We start from the raw sequence: 25,438 nt of genomic DNA, 5'->3' as shown, positions 1-25,438 counted from the left end.
CTGAATACTAATACTTAAGTTCTTATCAGAATAAATTTTTTTATAAATATCTATAAAATAATTAAACTGGAAGATGTCAAAATTACAAACTCCCACTGAAGTTAGAGATCGTTGATCTCTACAACACTCATACGAGCAATATCCTCATGAAAGACATTAGATGATAAACTTATTGCCATGAGGTTCATAACCATAGAGTTTGTACATTTATATTTTATAGAAATCTATCCACTTTGTATCATTTCTTTCATAAAATAAACTTGATGTCAATATCACTTAATTTGATGCCTAGTAACATGTCATAAATTTTTCTGCAATAGTGGATGATACCATAAGTGTTTGTTTGACACTTCTTTAAGAAACGAGAAAACCAGCTAGCGAAAAATATAACCCAAAGTGAATTTTATACTGTTTTGGCATCCCGTAAGATCGGAGTCAGAATACTCAATGATCTCAAGACTTTCCGACTTCCTATATGTGAGCATTTAATTCTTAATTCATTTCGAATATTTCATAACAATTAAGCTACTTAATGTCAAGAAAAGTTTGTGACAAACAAAATGTCACACATATATAAAACCATAAATAAACGTTTACTCCCACTAAACTTGTGATGCACAAATAATCAATTAAATTCACCTCAAAACCAAAAGAGATAATTGTCATTTTGTGAAATTTATGGTATCACTAACGAGACGCTTCTTTAAGTCTATAGATGAATTTCTTTAATTTGAAAACTATATTAATTTGGTCTCTCGACTCAAAGTTTTCTCATTTCACCAAATTGTTTTTCAATGTCTCTATTGAAAAACTCCTTTAACATCTATTATGGTGAAGCTCCATATCAAAATATGCAACGAGTACTATAAATTGTCCTTAAAGAGTAATTCAATTAAACTGGATTGTCATAAAGACACTTGATTTTGAGGTTGTTGAGTTTGTACTTAATGATTTGATCAATATTGTCTTGTTACTCTTGATTTTTTAACATTATCATCAATATCAATAAAATTCTTATCAATGTCAAAAACACTTGAGATATAAATCAAATCTTCCACAATAGGAATTATTAATCTAAATCATTTTTAAAGACAAAATCATTTCTCCCCTCAAACTCAATATCCTCAAAAATAAAAATATTAAAGTTATAGCCCTTAATTATTTAGGATATTCAAAAAAATAGTAAACTTAAGTAACAACTAAATTCAAATAATGATTTATCCCATCTCAAAATACTTAATGCAACATTAATATCAAGTCTTTGGACAGTAATATTAATTGCTAATAGTATTTTGGTGTAATGATCAAACATTAATAATAAGACATGTCAAATAATCAATCTATCTTTGGATGGATTAATTATTCACATAAATAAGACTTTATAATTATTACATATTTACCATCACAAGTATTAATGCAATTCTGTCAATTAATTATCAACCTTTGGGCCAAATAATATAATCACATGAATTACACAATACTACCATTTAAAATTGTCTTGAATTAATTTCAACAAACATTGTCACTTTGATGATTATTTATATCAATCAATACAATTCAAATAATGAACAATAATATCATTATTTTAAATTTAAATGTCATATTATTGTATATAACCCAAATCAATAATATATAATCTTCCAAAGAAACATGTAGTTTATTTTATTATAAAAAATAAAATTATACCGTAACCCAAATCTTAATTCTTGAATTTGTAATTTGTAATGTTTTATAATAATTAAATAAAATAATAAATCTTCAAGATTTATTTGACCAAATTTCAAATATTATTATTTCCGAAATCCAATTATTCATTAATTTATTAATAATTATTAATCTTAAATACTTAAAGATTAAACATTATTCCTTATTTCTCTCTTTGATTTATAATATATAATATATATTATTTAATCCCTTGACAATAAATATCTCCTCTAATGATATTTAATTAAGCGTCAATTTAAAACAGAATTCCAAACGAGAAATTAATTATCCATAAATCTAAATCTAGTAAACATTATCAAATAACATCATAAATCTTTATATATTCTTTACTCAATTATTCCATATTATCAAAAAATCAATATATCCATATATTCATATATTTCGAAATCATGAGAGAAAAAATTCAAATTCAAATATCCCTTAATCTATCGTAAATCTTCATTATAGACTTCATAAAATTTCATTTTAATTCATAATATATGAATATATATATATATATATATATCGATTAAAATTTTCAAGTATAAGATATATATATATTCTCATAATTGATTGAAATGATCAAAATCAATATATATTCCTAATATTGTGGTTTAAAATTATCAAAACCAATATATATATAATTCGAAAACATGAAATTATCTATAAATTCATAAATCCATGCATATATATATATATATATATATATGATTCATGAGAATCTAAATATCCATAAATCAAGTGATCTTATGAGATAATTTAAATATCTCTTCGCATCAATCTTAACATCATACAATCTTAATTAATATATAACCGTTACTCTTTAATCTAAATATCCACAGTTCTAGGAACTTAACTAATATTCATAAATCTAGAATAAATCTTTATATCTTTATACCAAATTTATTTGAAATGATCACAAGTTAATATATATATATATATATTCCTAATAACATGCTTTTATTATGAATTGCATGCATATAAATTACATCGTATAAATTACATCATATAAATTTCATTCATATATCTACACCGATATAATTTTCTCACATAATTAAATTAGGATGACTCTGATACCAATTGTTAGAATTATCCTAATTAAATGTGTGAGAAATTAAAATCTGAATGCGCAGGAAGCGTATCTTAATTAATTGTAATAGAAAAAGTCTTTAATCTCTCTATCTTTAGACTTTCTTTATGTGGAATGATTATTCCATTTGATGAGTAAGTCAATAGGTTTCTCTCGATGGGGACACAAAGGAGAATTGTCATTACTTCAAATGTGTACCATTACCATTACATATAACCAACAATAAGTTAGTTATTATGGTTTGACAATTTCTAATTTAGCCCCTTCATAAAATTAGAAATGCCACTTAGGTATCCTCACTTTATATTCATGACAATTACACCCATAAGCCATAAACTTAATTTCACATTAGATCACATTATTTTGGCTTATATTAAATATGACATATGTACAATTATTTATTATACAAGTGACCCTAAAAATTTCAACAATATGTAGAAACAATTCATAGTTATAGAGTGATCTTAATTACATTGGTGGTGCTATGCATACCTAGGTGTGAGCCAGAAAAGATGGTGGTGTATCTTAGTTTATACGACATGCTAGCTTGAGTTCTTGGAATTTAATTTTTTCTTGATATTGTATTATTGTTTAATTACTTGAACATAGTTACTTCAACAGCGTAATACCTTAACTCGTTTGTATTAGGGTGCATTCATCCAAACATACTCGTGCTCTTCACAATATCAGGAATTAATGAAAAAGAGAATCTTAATGGATTTTTTTTTTCAATTATTAACATTGTCTTACACTTTATGTTTGTCAGATTTTCACCGCATTATATTTTCTCTATAAATATAAATATTACTGAAATTTGATTTTATTCTCACTACATATCTTTATCTTGTTATAGGAGCTAAAAAATGATTATTTTTGTAGATCCAAGTGAAATGTAAAATTATGTTATTTTCAGATAATTTTGAATTGTGATGTTATATTTAGAGTTTAACAAAGATAATGATGAGAAAACTATTAAAAGTTGAAAATTAATCAAATCTCCAAAAATAATTGGAGGTGGAACTGTCTTAAAAGAGAGTAGAAGATCAATCATTCTCAAATCACTAATATACTCATACCTTTCTCGTCGAATCATCTATAAACGTCACGTAGTAGTGTGATCCGCCAATAGAAGAAACAGTTGCAGATCCCCACACATTAGTGTGTACCAACTCTAGCATTTTTTCTTGAGCTCCTTCCCAATCTTCAAGAAACTCACCCATTTCTGTTTTTCAATAATGAAGTTTTACATAAATGATGTTCAACATACTTCAGTTCTGGAATCTGTCCATTTTTTAAAAGAATTTTCATTCTTTTTTCGCTCATATGGCCTAACTTACAATGCCACAACTCAATGTTCTTCGATTCATCAACTACAGCATCAACTGTTTCTCTGCAAGTTGAAGTCGTGTATAATGTTCCAGTTTTGTGACCTCGAGCAACAACTATTGCTCCTTTAGTCACCTTCCACGCACCATTTCCACAGCTGAAATTGTGACCTTCTTCATCAAGTTGTGTAACAGAAATCAGATTGCGCATTAAACTTGGAATGTGTCTCACCTTATTAATCTTCCAAACAGAACCATTGCCATCTTCAATTTGATGTCCCCCATGCCAACAATATTCAGTGGCTCACCATCTGCGAGATAAACTTTCTCATAGTTTCCATCAACATAATTCTCCATTAAATCTTTGTGAGTAGTAAAGACGCTCCCGAGTCCAAAACTCATTAATCTATCTGGCTATCAACAAACAGAAGTAACGCATCAGTGACAGTTTCTGTAACAACATTGGATGCATCATTTTTATCATCACCGTTTTTCTTTGGTTCTTTGCAGTTCCTCTTCAAATGACCCTATTTACCACCATTTCAACACTCAAATGTCTGCCCAGACTTGGACTGACTCCTCCTTCTCCTCGACATAGATATGTTCTTACCTCAGTTGAAATTTCTATCATTACCTCTGCTCCTATTTTCCACATTCAGAGCATAACCTTTGAACGTTTCACCAGAATCAATTTTACGAACTTTTTCAGTAAGAATATGATCTCTAACTTCAACAAATTCCAGTTTAGCATTTCCCACTAAATTATTAATTGTTGTCCTCATATGTTCCCAGCTATTTGATAGAGATTCTAACAAAATTAGGTCACTAACTTCATCCCTAAAATCAATCTTAACAGATAGCACTTGATTCACAATTGTATTGAATTCGTTCAAATGAGTAGTGATAGAAGTATCATCAACAATTCTTAGGTAAAAAAAGTCATTTTATTAGATTTACCTTGTTGTTAGCATATGGTTTCTCATATATATCAGAAAGAGCTTTCATCAGACCCATGATGGTCTTCTCCTTTGCTACATTGTGAACAACCGTCTTTACTAACGTCAATCGGACAAATCCCAAAAAATTATTTCCAAATAATGTTTTTGAAACTGTTTGTGTAACATTTTTATGAAGTTACAATTGAACTTTAGTGGGTTGAATTGACGTTCTTCTTAATTTGTATGAAATGAACTTCATCCGCCTACCAAAATTTTATTTATATTTATATTTATATTTATATAATATATATATATATATATATAAATATTAAAGTGAGGAAAATACTTGTATAAGTATATGTGAAGGAAATACTTTCAACCACAATTCCATCATCTCGTGGGTTTTCTATCCAAACTTTCACCACATGATCTTCACCATCCACAAGAGATTAAGTCGCACAATTGGTTCAATTGGTAACAAATACATTTTCAATTGCAATTTCTTTGAGGCCTCACTAATTTTGGGACCTGATTAATCCGGGGATTAGTCACACTCCTAGTTGATGAACCAGTGTTTTAACTCTTTTTGTGTGGGTTAGGGGGAAGCCAAATGGGGTAGATATACAATCTCTCTATTTCAAATTCTTTTTCTTGCCTACATACTTTCATGGCGGTCATGCTTTGTTCTAGGAAATTTGTTTTCTTCTTCAATTTTGTTTGTCTCTTGTTTTTTACAACTTAATCGTTTGCATTATGCTTAAACATTCACAAAATGATCAATCAAATAACTTCACTTACTAAAAAATTTCAAAAAATGCTGATTTTGTTTTCACTACGATATAATCCTCATTTATTAAAAATAATTTGTGATTAATTTGCTTATCTACAAAATCAAGATAAATGAATCCAGATTCATGTCGAGTTTGACTCTTTTGAAATTCTTAATATGCTCAATTAGTGTCTTGATATCTTTACTACATTAACAATATTTTTGTGTCTAATTGATATTTTTATTTTTATAATGTTTTACTTTTTAATGCTGTAATATTAAACACATCTCAGTTATATCACAACTTGATTTGTTTCGCATAGAAATATAGGTTCTTTAAGTCAATTATGAACCAACAAAAAATTTATCACTTTCCAAAAAATTAAAATAAATAAATAGGCTCACCTTTTCCTTGTCTATGTGTGCGTCTCTTCCACTCAGGGTCGACCCTACTTCCGTTTAAACTTATGGTACATTCATCCATTGGGTTTCAACATAGAATAATTATGGTCGTTAAAAAGAGAAAAACTAACTTCCAATATAGAATCTCTTTTAAGATTGAAAAAAAAATAGTAAAGAAAAACTCCTACATGAGTTTGTCCTTGAACAAAAAGAAAGCCAATAAAGCTAGAAAAATTAGTGACCTTTTATTTGAAAAGGGTATCAATAAGAAGAAAAATTAGTGACCTTTTATTAGAAAAGGTTATCAATAAGAAGAAAAATTAGTGACCTTTTATTTGAAAAGGGTATCAATAAGAAGAGTTCTGGTAGTTTCTTCCGACTTGACATAATCAGAATCATTACATGAATATAACCAAAATTTTAGATGCCCTAATTCCAATTCAAACTTATGAAACTCATTTTCATTTTCATCTCATAAGAATAATTCATCTTAAATGTATTACTGTTGCTATAATAACAAATCTAAGCATGGGTTCTGCCAAGAAACATGGCAATCCATAAAACAATAAAGTTGTAATAAACGTAATTGATTCATTTCATACTAGAAATATATAATCACAGTCCCAAGAGGACTTAGTTGATCCATTATTTATCTTTTTGTTTGTTACTTACTTCTATTTCTCTTTATCGAGAAATTGAAAAAACTTTACAAGGGATTTGTCGGGCTTGTTTGTATGGTACATAGGAGTTGAACTTACGACTTCGACTTCGCCAATTATGAGTGGGGGCTCGTATCTTTGTTCTCATGATCATCATTGAATATTTATTCGATTTGGAAGTGATAAAGATCATGATTTGGAAAATTACCCTATACATGTTTATTCACTTATTCAATATGTTAATCACTATTCCCTTGGTTAATTGGTTGATAAGGGAATAGTTCTGATTATCGACTTTATTAAGATCATACCAACAACATAGCAAGTAACTTTCGATAATATTGTTCATTGAAAAGCTTACAAGTTTAAGTTGTTGGGGGGACTTTCTTGCCTTCTAATGTCACAACTTTTTATCATAACTTGATTGCGCCTTACTATAACAAAAAGGATATATGTAGAAGCAATTCATAGTTACAGAGTGATCTTAATTACATCGGTGGTGCTATGCATACCCAAGTGTGAGCCAGAAAATATGGTGGTGAGGGCGGTATCATTCTCGCATCGTCAACTAGAAGGGTGGTGGTGGGAGCCAGAGGGTTTGTGAAGACCGTCAGTCTTTACTCGAGTGTTTGTGATGCCCCAAACGCCACCTCTAGTAGTTGGGTTCGGGGAAGTGAGCTGGAGGAGTGTGAGATGTGACTCGAGTGTTTGTGATGCCCCAAAGGCCACCTCTAGTAGTTGGGTTCGGGGAAGTGAGCTGGAGGAGTGTGAGATGTAAGAAGGTGGAAATAGATTCTAAATCTGGTTTTGACATTGGTAGGGTTGTGCTGAACTTGGATATGAGTAGTAAGGTCGAGGAAAATAGTGGTAGCCCAAAGGCGAGGGTTGTTCCGGTGTGCATTGATGACATATTTCTTGTGTGTTCGATACTACATCGTATGCTGATATTGAGAATGGTGGAAGGTGTGTTGTTTGGAGTGGCTGGTCTAAAACTATAAAGAACATGATCACAATCTTTTGAGTTCTCTAAGGTGGTAGAGTGAACAAATGTAGTGGCTATTACTGAGATAAAGAATGGAAAATGAAGAACAATCGAATTTGGGATGGGCCATTTGAACTTGATTTGTAGGTTCTTGTCTTCGTCGATTTGGGAGCGAAATCGACTTGGAATTGGTCCCTTGGAGGTGAGTTTTTGTCTAGATTTTACTCTCGGAGAATGTATGTTGTTATTTGGATTGGAGTCCGCACTATTTTTATTACGCCCCATTCAAAGATTTTAATCAATATGGTAGATGAATGTATTCGTCGTCTTGATAACATACACATTACTATTGGGAATAATGAAATTATTAATAGTACAATATTCTTGATGCTAGTGAACATGTACATATAACCGAGTTTTATAGGGATGGTAACATGGTGTATGCCAGAAAAATGCCCTTCCAAATTGAAAAGATTTAATACCTGAATCCGACTATTTGGATTGTTATCGACTTGTTGGAGCTCTGAGTGTTTGAAGATGGTGGGAGACGAGTTATGTGAATATATGGAGATGGATGAAAATACATCAGTGGAATGTGAGGTTGGGTGGGAAAGGATTCGCGTAGGATCTGGGAAGAAATTTCCAAACACGATCGACGTGGAAATGGTATGTCGGTTTATAGAATAGTGGCCCAAAAGATCATCGATTGTGTTGTGAAATAATGATTGATTTATGTTCGGTAGTGAGGAACAAGAAATGTCGCATCAGTCTTCTCCTTCGGATCTAGAGCAAAACAATGTAGAGAATATCCTTAAGAAGTGTAATGGAGAAGTCAGGGATATAGAGGTTACAAATGTCCATCGAAGTGACGATGAACCTCTTGTTATAAACAAATTTACCTATATTAGATAGTATTGTGATGGAGGAGAGTCGGGATAACGAAATTGTAAATGGATCGCCGCATGTTATGTTTGGGTTGGATAATGAGATGTCACTCTCCTCATACAAGTTAAAATTTGATATCCGTGTAAAGTCTGAAGAGACTCCTCCAACTATTATTAATAAGCTTCATAATATACTTGAGGTGATTATGTATCAAAAACCAAAGGGTTTACCACATCCTATTTCAGAGATGAAAATTGAATGTGACCTAATCAAAGAAATAGAGGGTGAAGAGTTGTGAACTTCTATGGGTGAAACGATTAATGTTAGGTCAATCGGGTCTCTTTATCCTGAAACCATAGGTGAGTCGTCTATTTGGGTGCATGAGTTATTAGAGAAAGAGTCGGTTGAATCAAATAAAGATTACGATGCAGATGAAGGGGTATGTGAGACATTTTCGATTCATTACATGATTTTGAATGAAATTAAATCACCTTTAAGAGAGATATTGCTAAAGAGTTAGAAATATAGCCCGAAATTTGTGAAATCCCCTATGTGATTAACAATTATTAGAGTAGTCGGATAAAAAAAGATAGATGACCTCCCTCAAGGGTTTTTAAAGTTAGAAAAACGAACATCGAAGCCGATTTAGATATACTCCGCCTAAAATTTAGATTATTGGGAAAATTTTAGGATGAAATGTTTGCGGGATCAATGGTAGTGTGAAACGTGGCATCCTAAAATATTTTGCAGGATTTATGAGTAGTGGGATCTATTTCTTTTGTGAGACAAAAGTACGGCATATAAATAAATGGATTATTAGGGATATATGTAATTGGAGATTATGTGCTTGTGATGCTCTTGATGACTCTATCGGTGCGTCATGAGGAATTCTAGTTGCTTAGAGCGATGATTTATTTGAGAAGTTAGATATTGAAGTGAGAAATTCTCTATTAGTATGCAACTAAGGAATATGGGTGACAAATTTTGTTGGGTGATATTGTGGTTTACGGACCGTTGCTCTAAAATTAGAAATCACAAATTTTTAACGAATTGTTAAAAGTGGCAAATTTATAGGATATGCCAATCATTTTGTGGGTGATATGAACGAGATGAGGGATCTGCTTAAAAGATTTGGGTCTAGAAGACTAACTAGCATAATGAGTGAGTTCTTTAAGACTATCGATAATCTTGAGCTTGTTGACCCACCGTTAAAAGGAGAGCGATATACGTTTAGAAGAGGTAATGAAAGAGACGGGTTGGTCAAGTCCCGAATCTATAGATTTCTCATTAGTGAAATGTTTTTTCGGGGAGTGACAAATATCTTTCAGAAGGTCCATCCTTGGAGTTGTTCGGATCATCGACCTATCGTGCTTGAACGTAGAGAGGTGGCTAGGACATGTCGTCCCTTCAGGTTTGAGAGTAAGTGGTTGGTCAGGGTTGATTTTTCGTTGCGAGTGCAAGAGTGGTGGGGGAATCAAGATCCCCAGTCGAATCTTTTTGTAAATTTGAGGAACTTAAGGAGGCTATTAAAAAGTTGGTACGTGGGGGAACGTGCAATTTTGTACAAAAGTCAAAGAATTATGTAATAAAATTAATGAGATTGATGGGACGAAGGAGATCCGAGATCTTTCTTCTTTGGAAGTCAATTCTCGTATTTATTTGATGAGTAACCTTTTAGATCTCTATAAGGAAGAAGAGAACGTAGCAAGACAATGCAATAGAGCTATATCTGAGAGAAGGGGATATAAATTCAAAATATTTTCACGGGGTATCAAAGGCACAAGCGAGAAACATTACGATTAACTCAATTTCGGTTCAGAGAATTCTTCGCGACTGTAAACCGATAATTTCGAAAAATATCGTGCAATTATATAATAATTTATTCAAAGAACCATACAAGATCAGACCAAAATTGGATGGTGTGTATTTTGATGGTATCAATGAGGAATATAAGAGTGTTTTGAAAGCTCATTTCATAATTGAGAAAGTGGAAGCGAAAATCATGGAATGGGGTAGTGATAAGGCTCTGGGAAGCGATGGATTTACATAGAAATTTTTCAAAAAGGCTTGTACATTCCTTAAATACGATATTATGAAATTATTTGAACATTTTTTCTAATTCTTTTCATTCGATAAAAGTTGGAACTCAACATCTAACCTGCATCCTTGGCAGCAGTGATTGTGATGCCATTGTAGCAGACATGTTTGAGATCTGTACATACAAAAAGAATTGTCTAAGTTTTTCTGGACACTACATCGGAAAGTTCCTAGGTACCATCATCACATATCTCAGCTGTTTACTACAGTAAAAAAACCAAAACACAAAACATGGTAAACCTAGAGAATGCTATTCAAACTTATTCCGATTAATGTGGCCAATTGGAAGAACAGCAACTATTTGATCACAGGAGAAAAGCACAGAAAACCTAACAGAAAGAGAAAGGCTTGACTACGTTAACCTCAACCAACCAAATTCCAGAAGGAAATGCAAGTTTTCTAAAACTGCAAAAAACGGAAATAGATTCAAGAACCAAAGCATAACATAGGAATGTGGTATACATACTTCTTCGTACGCCGGGCCTGTACCCCCCAGATTGTCTAATCCTCTTTCCCATACTGTTCTATTAGCCGGCCTGTATACCAACAAGAGCAAGAGCTTTTATTCAAAGAGCCACATGTACCGCGTGCGCCGCAAGAGCCCCAACAGCGGATTTGTGATTGACATACTGCATGTCCGCCGCCTGTAACTCCTCATGAACCTAACGAAAAAAATTTGTCTAATCCACAAGGCTCCCGGGACTATTGATATAAAGAATTTCAAACCGATTAGACAAGTTGTGTGAGATTCTTGAGTTGATAATTTCGACTAATGAGATGGCTTTTTATTAAGAGTCGATAAATTTTTGAGCAAACTACAAAGGGATAAGTGTGTCTTTATTAAGTTGGATGTCGAAAGCATATGATCACGTGAATTGAGAATTTTATATTTAATGTCATGGGTAGAATGAAATGGGGAAAATGGATCGGTTGGATTAAATGTTGCATTTCGTCGGCCAAGTTCTCTTTGATTGTGAATGGAAGTCCTAAAGGATTTTTTGAAAGTTCAAGGGGTATTTGTCAAGGCGAGGTTGTTCATTATTGTCATGGAAGCGATTTCTAGAATGTTCAAGTTCGTGAAACAATCTATCTCATCAGAGGAATGGATTGCGGGGTAATGTTGTCTCATTTTTCCATTTCTCATATGCTCTTCGCTGATGATATATGCATGATACATGCCACATGTAAAAATATCAAACATATGGGTGATATTATATGGTTGTTTAAAGCATTCTCTGGATTGCGGGTCAATATTGGCCAGTCTAATATTTTCTTCTCAAACTTTGTTTCTAATAGGAGGAAAACATATTTAGCAAGTATTATGGACTTCATCATTGGAAGATTTTCGTCTACTTATCTTGGTATGCCTCTCGGTGCTAAAGTTCGCTCCAAAGCCTTTTGGGACCCAATTATTTATAAAATAGAGAGGAAAATACTTGTCTAGAAGAGCAAGATGATTTCGAAAGGAGGTCGGTTGGTCCTCATCAAGAGTGCATTGACTTATATGCTCACTTTCATGTACAAATTTCTTCGGGGATCCTCTAAGTCCTCCTTTAGACATTTGGTGAGTTGGACTAAAGTGAAGAGATTCAAGGATCAAGGAGGCTTGGGAATTAGAGATTTGGATTAATTTAACAAAGCTCTCTTGTCAAAATGGTTCAACAGATTCTTTTCGGAGCATAACTATTTATGGGCTGATATGATAAGATGCAAATATGGAAAGGATTGGTCTGGATGGTTCACCAAAACTAGCCCCCGACCAGCTGGTTGTAACGCTTGAAGAGACATCTCTACTATGTGAAAGTCTTTTTGTGGACAATGCAAATTCTCGATAGGCGACGACTAGTTAATCAACTCCTAGGACAATATTTGGTGTCGTGTTTGAATTATTGCATTGTTATTCCCTACCATCACTTCGACCACGATATGTAGAAATTCTTCGGTCAAGGAAATGTTAGATCAACGTTCGAATAGTTTCGCGAGTAGAAGATATATGAGAAAACTTAATGATAGAGATGTAACCTTACATGAAAGGATGGTGCTCTTAGTGGGTCGCAAGGTGGTGATTCATTCTTTTTGTGATATCTTATGTTGGCGAGATATGGATTCCTTTAAGGTTGGTCATTGTTGCAAATTATTTGCGGAGATTTCCCCGTATGACTTTCTATGAGAGAAGTTAAGGGATTCTAAATTCCCTTTAAAAATCTCGTTTTTTGGATGGAGTGTTATGCATAGAGAGATCTTTGACATATGATAGATGTATGAAAAAATTGTGTAAAATAGATAGTCAATGCATAATGTGTTACAAAGAGGTGGAGACAGTACCTCACTTAATTTTGCATTGTAAATGAGTGACTGCGATTTGAAGCCTACTTTGGAATATTATTGACATTGAGTGGGTGATGCCTGAGTCAACCGTCGATTGTTGGAATGTTTGGATAAAAATGTGAGCTCAATTGGATTGAGTCGATGAGTTCCCTATCACGGTTATATTTTGATGGACTTTTTGGCTCGAAAGGAACCATATGATGTTCAGTGATTAGGGTCGACCAATGCGTTTAATCCACAACCTTATTATTATGACGATATGAAGATCTTTTCAAAAAACCGGTGGAGGCAGTCGATGAACTAATTGATCTTCTTGAAGACCTCCGAGCTCATTAATGCTAGAGTTTATCTTTTATTTTGTTTGTTGGTGAGAATTTTTTTTTTATGTTTTCATTGTTACGCTTAAATGGTTAATCTCGTTGTGTTTTGAGTGTGTTTGGTGACTAGATAAACACTATTGTTTTTGTATTATTTTTATCGTTATTCTTAAACGACTATCATTTATATCCTATTAGATGGACTTTAAAAAAAATTATATGTTTAATTTTATTAAATTTTTGCTAGAACCCTATTATTAATTGTTACATAGTAACTGGTGAAAAGTATTTTTAAATTGAATTGTGTCAAAGTAATATTTATTTTGTTTACACTCCTTATAAATCAATAATCCTAAAAAAAAAAATATTCCAGATAATGTTTTTGAAACTGTTTATGTAGCATTTTTATGAAGCTACAATTAAACTTTGGTGGGTTGAATTGACGTTCTCCTTAATTTGTATGAAATTAACTTCATTCGCCTACGATTAAGTCACACAAATTGTCCAATTGGTTGAATCAAAACAAATACATTTTCAATTGCAATTTCATTGAGGCCTCACTAATTTTAGGATGTGAACAACCCGGGGATAAGTCGCACTCCTTGATGGGGAAGCCAAAATGGGGTAGATCTACAATCTCTCTATTTCAAATTCTTTTTCTTGCCTACATACTTTCATGGCGGTCATGCTTTGTTCTAGGAATATTGTTTTCTTCTTAAATTTTGTTTCTCTTGTTTTTTACAACTTAATCGTTTGCATTATGCTTAAACATTCACAAAATGATCAATTAAATAACTTCACTTAATAAAAAAAAATTCAAAATATGCTGATTTTGTTTTCACTACTATATAATCCTCATTTATTAAAAATAAATTGTGATTAATTTGCTTATCTACAAAATCAGGATAAATGAATCCAGATTCATGAATATGTCGAGTTTGACTCTTTTGAAATTTTTAATATGTTCGATTAATTAGTGTCTTGATATCTTTACTGCATTAACATTTTTGTGTCTAATTGATATTTTTATTTTTATAATGTTTTACTTTTTAATGCTTTAATATTAAACACATCTCAATTATATTATGTTCTTTAAGTCAATTATGAACCAACGAAAAATTTATCACTTTTCAAAAAAAACAAAATAAATAAATAGTCTCACATTTTCCTTGTCTATGTATGGGTCTCTTCCACTCAGGGTACGTCGACCCTACTTCCTTTTAAACTTATGGTACATTCATCCATCGGGTTCAACATAGAATTAATAATTATGGTCTTTAAAAATAGAAAAAATTAACTTCCAACATAGAATCTCTTTTAAGATTGGAAAGAAAAAGTAAATAAGAACTCCTACATGAGTTTGTCCTTGAACAAAAAGAAAGCCAATAAAGCTAGAAAAATTAGTGACCTTTTATTTGAAAAGGGTATCAATAAGAAGAAAAATTAGTGACCTTTTATTTGAAAAGGGTATCAATAAGAAGAAAAATTAGTGACCTTTTATTTGAAAAGGGTATCAATAAGAAGAAAATTAGTGACCTTTTATTTGAAAAGAGTATCAATAAGAAGAGTTCTGGTAGTTTCTTCCGACTTGACATAATCAGAATCATTACATGAATATAACCAAAATTTTAGATGCCCTAATTCCAATTCAAATTTTCATCTCATAAGAATAATTCATCTTAAATGTATTACTGTTGCTATAATAACAAATCTAAGCATGGGTTCTGCCAAGAAACATGGCAATCCATAAAACAATAAAGTTGTAATAAACGTAGTAATTGATTCATTTCATACTAGAAATATATAATCACAGTCTGAAGAGGACTTAGGGCGTACTTGATACGTGGTTTTTGTACTCTGGAATGGGAAAATGAATAAATATAGATGTTTGGTACGTGGTTTTAATTGATGAATAGTAAATTGATTTCCGAGTATACATGAATCATTCAATCCCCTCAATATTGGGGGAATGAAACTCATTCCAATCTCTCTTCACTCCCCTTTTACTACATCCACTCTCTCCATTATTATTATTATTATTATTATTATTATTATTATTATTATTATTATTATTATTATTATTATTTTTATGTAATCTCTTTTATCGTCTTCTCTATTCTTCTCTTCTCCATGTTTTTTTTGACAGGTTCAGGTTCTGCTTCTCATCTTCTCAGTTCCCAGGTTAGTACAAATAATTTTGATTTTTCTTTAATTAAGTAGATATATTTTGATTTTCCTTTATTTGAGTAGATATATTTGATCTTCCTTTATTTGAGTAGATATATTTGATCTTCCATTTGAGTAGATATAATTTGATTTTCCTTTATTTGAGTAGATATATATAAATTATGTTTGTTAGGTGTGATTTAATATATTTTGAGTATTTTACCGGTTAATATATGTTGTTTTTGTTACATATATTGGTTTTGTGAGATTCTCATCGTTGAATATTATTATTTTTCTTATTTCTCATCAGCTCATTTTCATTATTACTGAAAATGGATCGCTCTCCTATTACTGAACAACAACGAAAACTAAAGAAGTTATTATTGGTTCAACAAACAACAAACAATATCTTGATCTTTTTATTTGCTCAATCTTATGTAATCATGTGTTCCTACATTCGAGAAAGGATTCGTGATATTAAAACAAAAGAAGAAAAAATAATCTCTCAAACTATATGGATGGCTAGATTGACATTAGAGTGTGATGCGGCATGCATTAGTGAAATTTGAATGGATATGGCAACCTTTATAGTATTGTGTGATATGGTAAGATATATTGGAGGTTTGATGCTGACTAGAAACACAACAATAGAGGAAGTTGTAGCAATGTTTATATATATATCTTGGCCCATCATAAAAAAAGTAGAACAATTTCTCTACTTTTTATCGTAGTACAGAAACTGTGAGTCGACAATTCCATTCAGTTCTTCATGCAATTTTGAAATTACATCCAATTTTATTGAAGAAGCCAGAACCTATCTCTCGGGATTGTCGCGATGAGAGATGAAAATGTTTTCAGGTATTTTAATATTATAATACATAAAAAATAGAGTAAATAATTAGTTTATGTAAGGTTGACTATTGTGGCTAATCATAAACTCCTTCAATTTTTAGGATTGTTTAGGAGCATTAGATGGAACGTTAATTAAAGTTACACCACCTAATGAGAATAAATCTCGGTATCGCACGAGAAAAGGTTGTATTTCAACAAACGTATTAGGCGTGTGTTGCCCAAAAATGCAATTTATATATGTATTGCCTGGGTGGGAGGGTTCAGCACATGATGGTCGCGATGCAATTTCAAGACCTAATGGTTTAAGAGTCCCTCTAGGTAATTTGCATTGATATATTTATTCATCAATGTAAATTGTATTTTCATTTTTTCATATTACTCAATATGTATTTATTGTTCAACAATGAAGGTTGTTATTACTTGACTGACTCTGGATATTGCAATGCAAAAGGATTTCTTGTTCCCTATCGAGGACAACGATATCATCTGAAAGAATTTGATGGACATCGACCAGAGACCCTAGAGAATACTTCAACATGAAGCATTCCAAAGCTAGAAATGTTATAGAAAGATGTTTTGGGTTGTTAAAAGGAAGATGAAAGATTCTTGCATCCCCTTCATTCTTTACCATTCAAATCCAAGTTCGCATCATAATGGCATGTTGTCTTTTGCATAACTTGATTCGCAAATATATGAGTGTCGATCCACAAGAGTCAATTATTGAAGAAGAAGAAGAAGAGAGCAATGATGAGGAAAGTGATGATGACGAAGAAGTAGAACATATTACACAAATTAATCCAAGTAATGAGTGGCTAGAATTTAAAAATAATATGGCTACTAATATGTATAACATGTGGTCCACTAGATCCAATGACAATAATGTTGATTATTGTTTGCTTCTTATGCTTATTATGACAACAACGTGATTTGAATTAATTCTTGAATGATTTGTACTTGATAGTTTTTTATATCTATAATTCATTTATTGTGCTTTAGATTTTTATATATTTTAGAAATTTTGTAATTATAACTTATATTTAATAAAGTTTATATATTGTATTCAATTTTCTGTTATTATTGTTTTTTTGTAGGATGTCTACATCTACACCTGTTTATCGTGGACGTAGAAAAAACAAACAATTTTGGATTGATGATGAGGTGGATGCTTTGATTGATGCCCTCCAAGAGTTAGCTTGTGATCAATTATGGAAAGTAGACTTTGGATTTAAGAACAATTACATGGGTCAACTACGTAAGATGATAATGCGTAAGATTCCCGATTTCAATAAAGAAACTACTCCTCACATTGAATCAAAGATAAAAAAATCTTAAAGGCAAGTACAATCTCATTGCGGAGATGTGTATGCAAAGTGGTTGTCAGTGGGATGAGGTTGAGCATAAGATCAAATGTGAAAAACAGTAGTTTGATGAATGGTGTCTAGTAAGACGTTCTAAACTCTCTTCGATTATTTATTGAGCGTTTACTTTGGTAGTTCTTTCTATTTATTTTTACATATTCTGAATGTTATGTTATTTTATTTTGTATAGACTCACCCAAATGCCATTGGGTTGCGGGATTTTACATTCCCATATTTGCGTAAACTAGACATGGTGTGGGTAAAGATAAGGGTAACAGGGCTCAGAGCTGAAGATATATTTGACGCAAGCATGGATCCTAGTTGGCAAAAGAATGTGATTGTGAATTCTTCATCGGATGGTGAAGATGAACCCGTTGTCGTCTCTCACTCACAAGGCTCACGTACAATTTCATCAAACAACAAATCATCCAAGAAAAGAAACAAACTTTCACCGAGAAGGGAAAGTTTCCACAAGAAGAAAAAATCAGAACCTCTTCAACAAAGGATTGACTCAAAGTTGGACTACTTTAGTACCAAATTTGAGTCCATTTGTGACCAAATGGCATCACAATATAATGTTGTTACAAATGCTTTGATTGCTGAATCTAAATATAAATTTCTAAGTGCTGCAAAGATGCATGATGTTATTGATGAACTAATTAGCATCGGTATACCTCAAATGGATGTTGGTAAAGTTGTTGAAATTTGCTACAAGGACCCTGCGAAAGCGGAAGTTATGTTCGCGTTGCCAAGTCATATGAGACGATCATATGTGCTTGGGTTTGTTCAACCATCTTCCAATCCGTGAAGTATGTATGGAATATGAAGTTTATGTTAAGTTTATGTTAATTTTCTATTTGTTGTATTAGGTACTTTAAATAATTTTATATATTTAGGAAGAGAACATAAGAATTGTTGTTTTATTAATTGGGAAGATGGTTGTTTTCATGTATTTATAAAAAAAAAATATAATTTCACTTCATATTTATTGTTTCTAATTGTTTTATTTAGCATGGTATTTTATAATTTTAATATTTCTCATTAATTAATTTTAGTAATAGATAATAAATTTTTACGTATCAAAAAATATATTAATATAAATTGATAATTATCAAATTAATTTTATTAAATAAACATGTTAAATTTTATAATATAAACCAATCAAACTAAATCAATAATCATGATAATAATTAATAAAAATATAATATAGAGAAAAAAATGTAATATCAAACTTATTAATAATTTATTTTACTTTAACTAATTATTTTTCTTTTTTATATTTATTTATTTTTACAACTATATATTAAATTAATTTATTTATTTATATAATTTTTAATTGAGTATTAATAAATATAAGTATATTAATAAATAAAATTAATAAATTGATAAGTATATTAAATTATAAATATATAAAATTAAGTATAAAATGAATTATTGTACAAATAAAATACTATCAATAATAATCCTTAAACCAAACCAAACACTTTCAATGGTAATGGTAATTATTACCGGTCTTAACCAAACACTACTCTTCTATCAATCATACTCATTCTCATTTCACACATCTATTAATCTCATTCCTATTCACATTCCCTTACTTGAACTAAGCGCCCCCTTAGTTGATCCATTATTTATCTTTTGTTTGTTACTTAGTTCTATTTCTCTTTATTGAGAAATTGAAAAAACTTTACAAGGGTTTTGTCGGGCTTGTTTGTATGGTACATAGGAGTTGAACTTACGACTTCGACTTCGACTTCGCCAATTATGATTGGGGGCTCGTATCTTTGTTCTCATGATCATCATTGAATATTTATTCGATTTGGAAGTGATAAAGATCATGATTTGGAAAATTACCCTATACATGTTTATTCACTTATTCAATATGTTAATCACTATTCCCTTAGTTAATTGGTTGATAAGGGAATAGTTCTGATTATCGACTTTATTAAGATCATACCAACAACATAGCAAGTAACTTTCGATAATATTGTTCAATGAAAAGCTTACAAGTTTAAGTTGTCGGGGGACTTTCTTGCCTTCTAATGTCACAACTTTTTATCATAACTTGATTGCGCCTTACTATAACAAAAGGATATATGTAGAAGCAATTCATATTTATAGAGTGATCTTAATTACATCGGTGGTGCTATGCATACCTATGTAGAAGCAATTCATATTTATAGAGTGATCTTAATTACATCGGTGGTGCTATGCATACTTAGGGGTGAGCCAGAAAAGATGGTGGTGTATCTTAGTTTATACGACATGCTAACTTGAGTTCTTGGAATTTAATTTTTTCTTGATATTGTATTATTGTTTAATTACTTGAACATAGTTACTTCAACCGAGTAATACCTTAACGCGTTTGTATTAGGGTGCATTCATCCAAACATACTCGTGCTCTTCACAATATCAGGAATTAATGAAAAAGAGAATCTTAAGGGAATTTTTTTTTCAATTATTAACATTGTCTTACACTTTATGTTTGTCGGATTTTCACCTCATTGTATTTTCTCTATAAATATATATATATATATATATATATTAATGAAATTTGATTTTATTCTCACTACATATCTTTATCTTGTTATAGGAGCTAAAAATGATTATTTTTGTAGATCCATGTGAAATGTAACAATTATGTTATTTTCAGATAATTTTGAACTATAATGTTACATTTAGAGTTTAACAAAATGATGAGAAAACTATTAAAAGTTGAAAAATGATCAGATCTCGAAAAATAATTGGAGGTGGAAATGTCTTTAAAATAGAGTAGAAGATCAATCCTTCTCAAATCACTAATATGTTGGCACGGATTAAGGTAGTCGGTGCGTGAAGATTAATCAAAAGATAGACATAATCAAAATGCATGGATAAAGCACAAAAAATCAAAACCTTTTTGATGAAAAGTCACATATCATCATCATCATTTCTAATAAGTTATTGTTTATGGTTGAATATTTTGTCATAAATGGCGGAAAGTTGTAACAACTGCTAGATTATCACACCATACATGTTTTAATTAATTAGTCATCAGATCATAACAAATAGTCATAGAAGAAATCGCATGCGTTGTTACCGGTCAATTTCTAATTCCTTATATATATATGCTCAAATAAAGATATAGTTGACTGTGTGGAGTCAAAAAGGGTTGGAGATTTACTATTACAGATCATAATAAATGCATATTGAAAGTGTAACCATTGTCCATTTCATTCCAATTCTTTTTACACTGTTTATTTCTTAAAGATGCAACCATTTCATTGATTTTTCTTTTTTAATTTCTTTTTGCTTTTTTTTACACTGTTCCAATGGGTAATTAAATCACAGGTCTCCTTTATTAAAAAAAAATTGTTTCTCAAGGTTTTAATGGCGCATATATATAGTTAATGAAGGCGAGAAGAAATGTACCCTTAAAACATTAAAATTAAATCTAAATTTTGTTAGATTAGTTTTTGTAGATGTTCGATTTTTAATATAATATTTTATTTTACGAAGTTACATCGACAACCTCTAGCTCATTTTAATGTCAATTACAAAGCCATAATATTATCCTCATGAAACAAAAGCTATTCAAAAACATTTAATATATTAGTTTGCTCTTTTTAGCTTAGGGTTTTAGACTTTGAAGTAAATTACCATAAATCAATAAACATTTGTCTAGATTAACTATGGTCTTTATAGCTTATTCCATGTTTTTCTTTGAGATAAGAACAAGAACGTATATAATTGACATCTACTTACATCATCTTTAAAAGTAAAACAAAAAGTACTTTACATATGAATTAATTCCTATTTCACATAAGAAGTGAAAGTAAAATCTCGAGATGAGATGTCAATTGAGATTAGTAGATAAAAATATAGAATGAGATGGTTGGTTAGTCAAAATGAGTAAGGGTCAAAATGAGGATAAGTAAGTGGGGATGTATACTATAAAATATGTGAGGAGATGGGTTCGAAATGAGCAAGCGTCGAAGTGAGGATAAATAAGTTGGTTTGTATATTGTAAAATATATGAGAAGATAAGTTGTTTGACCGAAATAAAAGTAAAGTCTCAAAATGAGAGGTCGATTGAGATTAATGGATAAAAATGTGGAATGAGATGGTTGGTTAGTCAAAGTGAATAAGGTCACGCGATGAGAGGTTGATTAGGGATTGGTGGCCAAAAGGATAAAAGAGTTTGGTAATGTTGGAGATGGTTAATTTGACTGAAGTAAAAGTGTAAGGTCACGAAATAAGAGATCGATTAAAGTGAATAAATGTGGAATGAGATGGTTAGTTAACCAAAGTGATGATAAAAAATTCGGGTTGTATATTGTTAAATTTATTGAGAATATGGGTCACAAGATGAGAGGTCAATTGGGAATTGGTGGGCCAAAGTGAAGGTAAAAAAGATTGTTAATGTTGGATATTCTTGATTTGACCAAAGTGAAAGTGTAAGGATACAAGATGCGTAAGTCGAGTTGTATGTTATATAAAATATGGGAGGAGATGAGTTGTTTGACCGAAGTGAAAGTAAGGTCTCGAGATGAGAGGTCCATTGAGATTGGTGGATAAAATGTGGAATGAGATGGTTGGTTAGTCTAAGTGTAATCAAGGTCACGAGATGAGAGGTCGATTGGGGATTAGTGAGCTAAAATGAGGGTAAAAGAGATTGATAATGTTTGAAATATTTGATCTGACTGAAATGAAAGTGTAATGTTACAAGATGAGATGTCACAACATAAGTAAGTCAATTGTATAATTGTAAAATATGTGAGGATTTAGGTTGTTTGACCGAAGTGAAAGTAAGGTTTCGAGATGAGATATCGATTGAGATTAGTGGATAAAAATGTGTAATGAGATTATTGATTAGTCGAAGTGAAAATAAGTCACGAGATGAGAGGTCGATTGGGGATTGGTGGGTCAAAGTGAGGGTAAAAGAGGTTGGTAATGTTAGATATGGTTGATTTGACCAAGATGAAAGTGTAAGGTCATGAGATTATAAGTCGATTGAGGTGAATAAATGTGGGAATGAGATTGATTGGTTAGCCAAAGTGAGGATTAAAAGGGTCGAGTTGTATATCGTAAAGTATGTTAGAAGATGAGTTGTTTGACGAAGTGAAAGTAAAGTCTCAAGATAAGAGGTCAATAGAGAAATAGTGGATAAATGTGGAATGAGATGGTTGATTAGTCGAAATGAAAGTAAGGTAACAAGATGAGAAGTCGATTGGAGTGGATAAATGTGGAATAAGATGGATGGTTTGTTGAAGTTAAAGATAAAAAGGTTAGGTTGTATATTGTAAAATATGTGAAGAGATGAGTTGTTTGACTAAGTGAAAGTAAGGTCTCGAGATGAGAGGTTGACTAAGATTGATGGATAAATGTGGAATGCAATGAATTATTAGTCTAAGTGAATAAAAGATAACTAGATGAGAGGTCGATTGTGAAAGAAATTGATAATTGTGATTAAAATATGCGAGAAGATGAATTGTTTGACCGAAGTAAAAATTATGGTCACGAGATGAGTGGTCCGATAGGGATTGATGGATAAATGTGAAATTATATGGTTGGTTAGTCGAAATACTTTAAGTTCACAAAATTGGAGCTCGATTGGGAATTGATGAGCTGAAGTGAGGATAAAAAAGTAATTAGTAATGTTTGAGATTGTTAATTTAAACGAAATGAAAGTGTAAGTTCACAAGATTAGAGCTCCATTAGAAAAAAAAAATATTGGTGATTAAAATATGTGGGGAAGTGAGTTGTTAGACCAAAGTGAAAGTTAAGGTCAGATGTTAATTGTGATCGGTGGATAGATGCAGAATGAAATGGTTCTATTTTTTATTTTAATATATTATTCATGATTTATTAAGTATATAACAAATTAAATACATATTTTAAGATTATTGTTAAATTTTGTTGTTGAATTTATTTTTTATATATTATAAATAAATTGATATTAGTGGTTAAAATATGCGAGAAGATGTGTTGTTTGATAAAAGTGAAAGTTAAGGTCACGAGATGATATGTCTGATTGGGATTAATTGGTGGATAAATATTGAATGAGATGGTTGGTTAATGTAAGTGCTTTAAGTTTACGAGAAGAGAGGTCGATTGAATATTTATGGGAAAAAATGAGGATAAAAAAGAGATTAATTGATAATATTTGAGATTGTTGATTTGAGCGAAGTGAAAATATAAGGTTACGAGACGAGAGGTCCATTGGGTAAGAAATGAATATTGGTAGTTAAAATTAGGAGTGTAAACGAGTCGAGCCGAGCTCGAACTAGCCTTGGCTCGAGTTCGGCTCGACTCGTTTTTTATTGGCTCGGCTCGAGCTTGAGCTCGATCGAGCTTATAATATTAAGTTCGAACTCGGCTCGATCATATAATCATAGGCTCAAGTTCGGCTCGAAATGCTCGAATTAAAATATATTTATTTATTAATTTCTTATATTAAAAAAATAACTGAACAAGATTTAGGATTTTACCAAAGCGAGATTTAGGGCTTCGAAACGAGATATAAGTTTGTTAAAGCAGTATCAATGGGCAGTCTCTTGAGTCTTATTACAAAATGGTTGTGGAAGTCGTATATTGTAATTGAAATAAACTTAAAAACATATTAAACTCTATTAGGTTTATTTTAAAAAATAAAATAATTTATAATGAAATAAAAATAATTTTATATCTTATAAAATATAATATATCAGTATATATTAAATAATATTACAATATAATATATTATTTGATTTTCAAAAATTATATTTTTGTAATTAAAATAATATCAAATTTATTTATTTTTTTATAAGTATTATATAATATATATTTTTTAATTTATAAATATTATTCTAGTATATCTTGATATACCAAAATATTGAAAATCTCATACCTTTTACGTATTAATATTTTTTGTATCGATATCATAAACAATAAGTCCATAAATAGTCTTATGAGTGTTTCAAATTTTGATTAAAAAGTAAAATATAATAAAAAATTATATGATTAGACTCGAAAAAGCTCGACGAGCCATCAAGCGGGTCTAACCTAAGCTCAAATTCGGCTCGAATCTTAAATGAGTTGGCTCGAGCTCGGCTCGAATTTGATTTTGACCGAATTCGAACCGAACTTTGACCGAGCGGCTCGACTCATTTCACCCCTAGTTAAAATGTATAAGAAAATGAGTTATTTATCCCGAGTTGAAAATTAATGTCAAAAGTCGATTGTGATTGATAAATAAATACAGAATAAAAGTGTTCTATTTTTTATTTTAATATATATTTTTTATTAAAAATATTTTATATATCTTCAAAAACACCCTAATCATTATTTTCAAATAACCTAGTTATAATAATAACTCCAATCAAAGCCAGCCACTAGTATCTAATTTTTAAGGAGCGATACAAAATGTTTAGTTTTCCGGAAAACAAAATCATCTCTTCTCCCGCCGCTGCGTTTGGGTTAACGGTCGAGTGATCGTCGGCGCCGACCCTTCTGGTCTGGCCGTCGGTGCCTGCCTTAGGGAACAATGCGTCCCTTTTGTGGTTGTTGAAAGAGTTTATTGTATAGCTTCTCTCTGGCAAAAGAGAA

The 25,438-nt window shown here is 31.2% G+C and overlaps 1 protein-coding gene across 1 annotated transcript; it reads left to right on the top strand.

Moving 5' to 3' along the window:
• Positions 1-9,058: 9,058 nt before the first annotated feature.
• LOC124937727 lies at positions 9,059-17,054 on the top strand. Its single transcript, XM_047478050.1, has 5 exons — positions 9,059-9,113; positions 9,829-9,993; positions 15,643-15,677; positions 16,616-16,832; positions 16,924-17,054. Exons 1-5 carry the CDS (start codon positions 9,059-9,061, stop codon positions 17,052-17,054), a joined length of 603 nt encoding a protein of 200 aa, XP_047334006.1.
• The last annotated feature ends 8,384 nt before the right edge of the window (positions 17,055-25,438 follow it).

Source organism: Impatiens glandulifera, chromosome 1 (assembly GCF_907164915.1).
Source record: "Impatiens glandulifera chromosome 1, dImpGla2.1, whole genome shotgun sequence".
Taxonomy (NCBI): Eukaryota; Viridiplantae; Streptophyta; class Magnoliopsida; order Ericales; family Balsaminaceae; genus Impatiens; species Impatiens glandulifera.
Note: the sequence above shows the minus strand (reverse complement) of the source record. Positions and strands in the feature narration are given on the sequence as shown.

Bases quoted from the DNA above. Each gene is read 5' to 3' on its own strand.
- LOC124937727 (XM_047478050.1), top strand. From the start codon at position 9,059: ATGGGTGAAACGATTAATGTTAGGTCAATCGGGTCTCTTTATCCTGAA. The intron at 9,114-9,828 runs GTGAGTCGTCTA...GCAAATTTATAG, and splicing joins TCTTTATCCTGAAACCATAG to GATATGCCAATCATTTTGTG. The intron at 15,678-16,615 runs GTTAGTACAAAT...TTCAATTTTTAG, and splicing joins CTCATCTTCTCAGTTCCCAG to GATTGTTTAGGAGCATTAGA.